Consider the following 9,391-nt stretch of genomic DNA (forward strand, 5'->3'; position numbering starts at 1 on the left):
CTCTCTGCCACCAGCTGCTCTCTGCCACCAGCTGCTCTCTGCCACCAGCTGCTCTCTGCCATCTGCTAGCGCTCTCGGACCTGCCCACTTGTCCGCAGCACAGAGGAGATATGACACGGCAAGAAGGAGCTTATCATGCAGCTGTGGTGCTAAATAAATAAAACAGGTGCAGCAGGTGCTGAATAATTTAAAATCATTTATTTTAAATTAAAAAAAATATATGGCTCATCCATCAGTCAGCCAATTGTGTGTCATGTCCAATCTTATTGTGACAAAGCGCGAAAGAGCAAGTCCGCGAAAGTCGAACCGTGAAGTAGCGAGGGACTACTGTACATATTTATAAAGCATCCACACTACTGTGATCCATTTTTCTTCTCTACTTTTTTGGATGGTAAAAAAATGTTCTTTTTCTAGAGCTCATAACAAAATGTTCGTCTCATTCAGGACATTCCTCCTATGACTTAGTCTTTGTATTTTTTTTTTTTAGCTTTTTTTCTGCCATCTCTTTCCTCATTAAAAATGAAAAGAGCTCTCTTCACATCCTTTAAACCTGTTGCTGTTTACAACCTTTCGATGCTCATTTCAGCTTTTGCTCTAGTTCAGCTTTAGTCAGTTTGTTTGTGTTAATGTCAGCTTCCTTTAGCTCCCTTCAGATTATTTCTGCTAATTTCTTCTTTAGTCAGCATTTTTTGCTCCTTTCAGCTTTCTTTGAATAATCTCAACTTTTTGTTAGCTTTGTTCTGCTAATGTCAACATTTTATACTCAAGCTTCTTTTTGCTAAGTTTAGCATTTCTTTGCTCAATTCCATTTCATTTTTGCAAATTTTAGGCTTTTTTAATACATTCAGCTTCTCTCTGTCTATTTCAGCTTTATCTACACATTTTTGCGATTTATTTTTATTTAATTTTATTTATTTATTTGTTGCTTTCCACTTGTATGTTCCTGCTTTTAGTAAATATCAGCTGTTCAAATTCAATTCACAATAACAGTTTAGCTATTTAATCCTTTCTGTCTAGTTTCAGCTTCTTCGGCAGCTTTCAGCAAATATTCAGCAATAAGCATTCACGCTGTATTTTAGCAGGACATTCAGTTTGCCTAATTATTATTATTTTTTTTTTTTTTTCCATATAAGTTGTTCTGTCTATGGAGAGGATCATTGCTTTTCAATCTAAACTGTTTTTTACAATTTTTGAGAATGAGTAGTCCAGATTATAGAAATCTAAACTATAAAAAGCATGAATAGTATAGTGGGCAGCACGGTGGCACAACTGGTAGAGCTGCTGCCTCTCAGCGAGCAGGTCCTTGGTTCAAACCCCGGTCCAGGGGCCTTTCTGTGTGGAGTTTGCATGTTCTCTACGTGCATGCGTGGGTTTTCTCCGGGTACTCCGGTTTCCTCCCACAGACCAAAAACATGCATGTTAGGCTGATTGGTAACTCTAAATTGTCCCTAGGTGTGAGTGAGAGAGTGAATGGTTGTTTGTCTCGTTTGTCTCTATGTGGCCCTGTGATGGACTTGAGACCCGTCCAGGGTGTACCCCGCCCCTCGCACAGTGATTGCTGGACATGGGCACCGGCGACCCCCGTGACCCAAAATGGAATAAGCGGGTAAAGATAATGGATGGATGGATGGATGGATGAATAGTATATTACAAAGTGAATAGTTTATTTATTTATAAAATTATGGGTTTTGAGTAATAGAGGTTGATGATAATAACAGCAAAAATAAACTATATAACAAACAGAAAAAAAGGGAAAGAAAATGAAAGATAAATGTATTCATCTGTTTAAAAAAAACCTACCCTGAAAAATATCAAAGATTTTTTAATTTTTTTTTTTTTTTTTATATTTTGACTGTGACAGGAAGTCCTGGCTTGTTTTTGAAATGCCTTTTCATCCCTTTCTCAGTTTCAGCTGAATTTTTAATTCAAAGCTAATCTGAGTCATGTGTCAAAAAGTCTGCTTATGATGTGACTGGTGAAAGAAATGGTAATTAATAAAGTTATTTTAGATCTAACTACATAAAACAAAAATAATATATATTTTTTCCTTTTTATTTGATTTGGGGATTTTGATGAAAAGTGGATGCTTTTTGGATCACATAAAATGAAAGGTTGGTCTACATCTTTTAAGGTACAGCTCGATGCTGCTCTGATCTGTCATAATAAGAACGGCTCATCTGGGCAGAGCATAACCGCTTCAAGTTTTAAGGCAATCATAAATCACAAATAGGCAGGAAATAAAGGAAACAAAAGAAACATACATCCAAACTGGACTGCTTGAAAAATGTAGATGTCAATAAAAAAAATGTAAAAGACCAACTACAACAGGTCTTTCATCTGAACTGCTCGGGGGGCTACAGTTTCTGGAAGCCAGCAGCTCAGTGTCCGGACATCCAGCAGTTAAAGCCATTATGTAAATAAAGTACTATAATGACCCGTTACCTTTTTTTTTTCTTCCTCTTGCTAATCTTTATTGTATTGAATCATAAATGCAATAAACAGAACTGAAAATCCAAAATCAGACCCCCCCCCCCCCCCCCCGCTCAAAAAAAAAAAAAGAAGTCATCGGTGGGCTGATGTCACTCGTGGGCCGCCAGTTGAATAACCCTGAACTAGAACATTGTTAATTTCACACAACAAACCACATTTAAAGCCATGACTACATTTACTGAAGTGCATTTACATGAACATAAACCAAAATAGAAAAAGTAAAGAAAAGTTTAATTTGTCTTTAATATGTTTGAAAAAAAAAAAAACTAACAAAAAGAAAACATTGAAACGTTTTAAAACCAAACATTGTTTAATCTTATCTTCACTAAATGTATGAGTGTACTGACTTGTGTTTGTTTTGTCTAGTATGTATAGATAAAAAATGTTCACATTGACAAAGTTGTGGTTATATTAAATATAAATATATAACACTGAACCAAAATATTTTCTGTGTAACTCCCCTCCTTTAAGTGTCCATTCATTTTTCTTCTAATTCTCTCTCTCTGTCTCTCTCTCTGTCTCTCTCCCGCTCTCTCTCTCTCTCTCTCTCTCTCTCTCCCGCTCTCTCTCTCTCTCTCCCGCTCTCTCTCTCTCTCTCTCTCTCTTTCTCTCCTGCTCTCTCTCTCTCTCGCTCTCTCCCTCTCCCATTAACTTGCCAGTGGATGGCTGGAGGTAAGATCTTTAGAGATGGCCGTTTAAGTCGACAAACTAATCCTTTTTTCCCCAGCTCGTCTCCTCTCAGAGGTGACCCCTGGACCACTGGGAGTTATTGGGAGAAAAATGGGTGCATGTTACAAAGAGGATTTTATGTGTGGGCATTTTGCTGTTTGAGTAGATGTTCATGTTGGGTTTCTTTTGCCTGCACACTACTGCAGAGGTCACCACAGCAAGAATACTTGCACAAATTATTTGTTGATTGTTTCATGTGGGATGCTCTTCTGAATGCAGTCTGGACTCAAACCTGCAGCATCAGGGTTAAGACACCTTGGCACTAACCACTAAACTACCACCACCCCATATGAATATAGATAAAAGTAAAAACAATAAAAAAAGTGAATTATTTTTGACATATCAGTATAAATAGTTTATAAGCTAACAGTAGCACAACCCTGAAAGTGATACACTTTTGGCATCTTCAAGTTTTATCTTCTTTTTTATTTCATTTAACACAGGGGGCTACTAAAGCTAGCCATCAGTTACACTTAGTTGTTAAAACCCTGGACGATATGGTGCCACAGTGCTTCGCACTGTTGCCTATAACAGGTTGCAGGTTTACCTCACTGCCTTTTTAAGGGGAGTCTGCATTTTCTCCCTGTGCATGTGCAGATATTCTTCTTGTACTTATCCCACAGACAAAAAAAAAAAACATGCATGTTAGGGTATTAGGTAAATGCACATTGTTTCTTGGTGTCAATGATTGTTTGTCCCTGTGTACAATGATCAGCTCCTTGTGACCCACAAAGGAGAATTAGATTAAAAAAAAAAAAAAAAAAGAATGATTGTTTATTACCATTTTGGTGATGAGATAAAAAGTCATTTGGTCTTACCTTGATACTGGGCGCTGAAACCTCTCAACCTGTTGTTGCCGTCAGATGTAAAATGAAGTCGAAGCCAGTTTTTACTGCTAATGATTGGAGAGGGAAGGTTGGGGCCAGTAAACCTGCAAACAGAGAGAAGAAACCCATGATATATTTAGCCCTTTAATAGAGTTTCTCTTGCAGGCTGCATGTGACGGCAGCATTTTGTAAACCCGCATATTGTAGTTGTGAACTTATGTAAATACAAATAGAAGTCGGTTAGTGATTTCAAGATATTAAATATAGGGAAAATGTCTTGTACCTTCTATTACTACACATAAAATGTAATTGCAATATTTATTTAACTATATATATATATATATATATATATATATATATATATATATATATATAACGACAAGTATGTCGGGCCAGTGACTGGCTTGTTTTAAGTAATTACAATAATGTTCAGAGTAAATGTAGTCATGTCTTAGAAAATGTTAACATCCTTCTCATATAACATCCAATAAAATGAGGATCTGGCAGTTAAGTAGAATTGTAATGTTAACTAAACTTTGCCAGTCTGCAAGCTCAATAAAGAAGAGGAAATAAAAACAATAATGACATTTGTACAGGTAGATAAAACAAAAACAATCTCCATTGATTATATATATAAAATAAAATAAAAACATTTTGAATTATGCCTTATAAATCCTTAGAAGTGCCATTTGATCTGTATTCTAACGAGGACCACTGCTTACCAAGTAATTATTCAGCTGTTAAAGAAAAACATATTTGGGCACACAGCAAGTTGCATCTAAAAACTCTCTAAACCAAGAGTGCAAACACATTCTAGCATGCATTTGATCTCAGGAGAAAAATATAAATAAAGATGACATATTTGAACATAAACATCCATGAATATCAAAATATCCATCTGCAAATTACCGGTACATTTTCTCAACTTTATCCACTTTATTTATTTGGCCATATGTATATGTTTATATTATGGTGAATATGTTTCAAGGGATCATTTTAATCATTGCAAGAAAAGAAAACAAACATATTTTTGCAACCTATTATATGTTATTATTATATATTATTCTTCAAATAACCATAAAACGAAAAACAAACATTGTATACAAAGTTTTTGCTTTAAATTAGATCTAAAAAGTGTTTTATATATACAGAGAAAATATACTTTGTAGATTCCCAGAAACCTTTGTGGTGCAGTCTTATTTGACATTTCTGAATGGTCAAACATTCCCATGAAGACCTTATTGAGTGAGCAGTCTCAGATTGTCTGCACTAAGACCAATAAGGCCCACAATAACATGTGAAAGGGATGTGTCCCCCTCACATAGAAAAAAATTAATAATAAATAGTCTGGCTACAACAACTCTCTTCAGAGTTACTCACTACAGAGCTGTTGGTCAGGTTACTTCTTGTTGTGCCTTTAACTCTAAAAGTTATTGAATCAAGTGTTTACTTCTGTAATTAAACGTAGATGTTTAACAACCCATTAAAATACACCAGAATACAGGAAATGACATCAACTTTGTTCAAAATTGTATGGGGGAGGACTTCCAGACCTCCAGAACACTATGTCCATCCCCCACCCCCCACACATTACAAATACTTCTGACGCCAATGACTTGGGCTCATAAAATATTGACATAAGGTTGTATAGCAGGAATGTGAACATAACATTCACACTCATTTTTTTTTTGTTTGTTTTGTTTTTTGAATCAGGCACAGAAAGCTGAGCAACTGAGCTCTGAAAAAAACCAGGATAAAGTGTTCCATTACGTACAGGAAAGTATTAAATTGGGCAATAAAAAGTTCATCTTTGGATTGGTTTACATTGGTTTCCTTCTGGACAACAACTAAAATACCAACTCCAAATTGTATGGAAGCATTTATGGAAGCTATTGAACATAATTGAAAAAAAAGAAGTTGTAGTTGGTCTAAAGGGCCACAAATGTGTCAGACTAAAGATAGCTTGCCAGTAAGCTGATCAACTAACAAGCGAGTTTATAACTTAGTAGATGACAAATAAAGAGCAAAAGTGATGCAATAGGATTATAGGCTTTGATTTAGAAATTAAGTGAATCTGCTTGCCTAAGGAGATGTTACTTTCTTTAGGTAAAGTTAAAAGATAATGCATGCAGTGTCTTGTTTTTTGTCTAATGTATGTGCATTTTTATCATCAGTACTAGAATGTAAGCCCTAAATCCCTAATGTCTCTCAGTCCAGAACTATCTTAAAACACCCTCAGTGCCATTTCTCATTGCAGTGAACTTGCTTACATAAATTTAATTTAAAATGTAATTTCACTGATAACCACAGAGCACTACAGGTGAATGCTGACTTGGATTCCTAGGTAAACGCTAACTAAACAAGAAATGATGTATTATGTAGAAACACATACGTTAGAGATGAGAGAATTGATTAGACACTCGTTTTCTCCTTCAGTGAAGCTACTATTGTTTTGCTCAGTCAAACTTTAAAGTGAAACTCAACTTCAGGGGAAAGAAAGTGTTTTGAGAAGGTCAAAGAAGGAGTGATGAAGGGCAATGTAGCTACTTCTGCAGGTTCTGTTCACCTCACTTTCTCAATCTGGCTGGCCATATTAGTTTTAATGCCAGAATTGTCTTGAGAGTGTCGAGCTAAATAAGTTTCTATTTCCAGGTCCCAATGCTCCTCAGTCTGAGTTTGACATTTGATGTCTAAAAAAAAAAAAAAAAAAACTTGGGCTCTACACAATGACAGAGGCAGCTGGTAGGTTGTGTGATCTACCTGAAGACCAAGCATTGAACTGGGGACCAGAGATAACAAAATCAAACTGGAAGTTATCACACAAACTTTTTTGTATTACAGCTCATCAGTTTATTTTTTAAATTATATTTTTATACATACTGTATTTCTGGTTATCTTACTGTATTCTGTACTTACTGCCAGATTTGCATAGCACGCTAGCATGTAAAATATGCAAGTACTACTATAATTGATGTTTTTTGACAAATGCAACTTGAGTTTAATACAATAATAATAATAAAAAAGTATTAAAAAAATAGAAGAATAAAACTGGAGTATACCCTGAAGCTGGAGCTTCTGAACAGAAATCCAGTTGTTTTAGTTTATTAACCCTTTTTTATTATTATTGATCATCACCTGATGACTGAGAATCTTCACCAACCAATTAGAACAAGCTTCATGGACTTGTCTTCCATTTTGAGGGACTTGTTAAACTGCTAAATATTTTCATGGTTTAGAAAAAAGGCCATCATCAGGCAAATGTGAGAGGTCTACTATCTATTTCAAATTCTGTGCTTCATCAATGTCATTTTGGGGGGCAAGAGGTCAAAATAATCTATGCATAATCAGCAACAGGCAAAGTTTAACTGTCAAAGGTCAGCAAAATCACATTAGGATCAAAGTCGTGAAATAACTTTTTAGAGCGTGATTTCTTTGTGATATACCATCTGATGAGAGCTCATGAATTCACGTGGGTGTTTTGCATGTGTTTGATAAGGAAAGGGCCAGACTCTCAGTGAAGAACGTTCCCATTAATTGCACTCTCTTAGGAAGATCAATCAGAGTTCTGCTCAGTATGCCCGTCCTGGTGTGTACATCAGACCGAGGGTCACGGTGACTTTAAAGCTGATACTTTTAGCATTTTAACGAGGTTATGCGAATTATAGCACATGCCAGCTTATCCAGATGGACATGCAAACTCACGTGCACACCGCCCTCAACAACATCACAGTTCAAAATGTGCATTAGTAATAAACCAACATCTCCATGTTACTCTCCCTACTGCTGCACAGACAAACTCCTACGCGTGCAATATCTTGCATCTTTACAAGGCAAACGTAATCAGTGTTGAAAACCCTTAGGTGCTGAACGGTTGTATCAAAGCTCTGGCAATGGAGCAGTGGATGTGACCTTCATGTGCAACTGAGAGCAGACAAATTGCAGGGGTTCAAATGAACTGCTCCTGTGTCAAACCACAAGACCCTAAATAAGTTCACTCCACTTCTCCAAACAAGTACCACCTAGAATTAAGAGCCAGTCTACTCGTTCACAAAAAGGTTATGGTCAAAATATAACAAGAGGCCTTGAGGAGGGTTATGTCTCATGGGTTATGCAGAAATGAAGTGTAATGTTGAAATAAAAAAAGGCATTTCAGAGGAGGATGAAGCTTCCACCAAGCCAGTAAAGTAGCAGACCCATCAGAACCAACGTGTCTGCCCTGACTGTAAACTCCCTGGTTCATCAGAGCCAATCTGTCTCATCTTCCTCCTTTCTCGGTCCTCATGTGTTATTCATGAGCGGACCTCTGGCCCCATCAGAAAGCGTTGTTAAATCTTCTGAGATACTTCTTTTTTCCTCTTCCCGCAAAGCATATTCTTCCCTCACAGAACATATAATATAGACAATGATTGAAAGATATTTCCTTTTGGGAAGAGCAACCTTTTGGGGAGAGCAGCCTTCATTTTTGCCTCATTTCCTGTATTCCATTTTGTTAAAATATTTCAATAGTTTATCGCTTTCTTAAGGCTTTCAGCAAATTCACTTGTGCTTAAGCCATTTTATCTGTGAAAAGGCACCAAAATCAAACTCCGCCATGAGCCTTGGGATAACCTCAGAGCTAAACCTTCCTGATTATTCAAACATCTTGGTGCATACATAAGTTGTCAAACTCATCCTGTCCTTGCTCAGATATGTTTAAAGACAGCAACTTAACAGTGACTGTGCTTTAATACACCATTATAACCAATAATTAAATTGGTTAATTAAGAATAAATGTATTGGTTCCTCTGCCTATTTAATTTATTAATTTAAGTTATGGAAATAAATTGTCAGAGGAGGAACAGGTTCAGCAAACTCAGCCAGAATTTACAGAAACTATTAATCATCTATATTCTGTGGTCAAGTCAGACAGTAAAAGTGTCAACCTGCAGTTTGTAAAAGGATTTTAAAATGTTATATAGTTTAACTCTGAAATCAAATGCCTATATTCACACTTGGATTGTTAATTAATAGTGGTAATTAAGTGCTGGAACTGCTGAATTAATTGTACTTCAAATGTCTGGCTGTACATTGTTATATATGTCATGCGTGTTTCATCATTTCCCTTCTATTATGTATGCTTTTGTTTCCCTTTTTTTTTTTTTTTTTAATAGGGTGACATTTAACATGTGTTTATCAAGCTATTAAGTACTTGTAAAATCCATAATCAGAAATTGTATAACCAAATGCAAAAATATAAGCAAGGGAAACAAGTAAATTTGTTCAATGCAGAAGGGAAAAAAAAAAAAAAAAAAAAAAATTTGATTATGAATTTTACAAGTACTTAATAGCTTGATAAACACATGTTA

The 9,391-nt window shown here is 35.9% G+C and overlaps 1 protein-coding gene across 1 annotated transcript in view; it reads right to left on the bottom strand.

Moving 5' to 3' along the window:
• The window catches only part of csmd2 (CUB and Sushi multiple domains 2), a 302,201-nt gene that overhangs the window by 158,173 nt on the left and 134,637 nt on the right, over positions 1-9,391 (bottom strand). Inside the window, exon 5 of the mRNA XM_037693663.1 lies at positions 4,038-4,150. Within this exon, the coding sequence (XP_037549591.1) occupies positions 4,038-4,150 (113 nt within the window). The remainder of the gene's footprint in view (positions 1-4,037; positions 4,151-9,391) is intronic.

The sequence above is a fragment of the Nematolebias whitei genome, chromosome 19, assembly GCF_014905685.2.
Source record: "Nematolebias whitei isolate Nwh7 chromosome 19, NemWhi1, whole genome shotgun sequence".
In the NCBI taxonomy this organism is placed as follows: domain Eukaryota; kingdom Metazoa; phylum Chordata; class Actinopteri; order Cyprinodontiformes; family Rivulidae; genus Nematolebias; species Nematolebias whitei.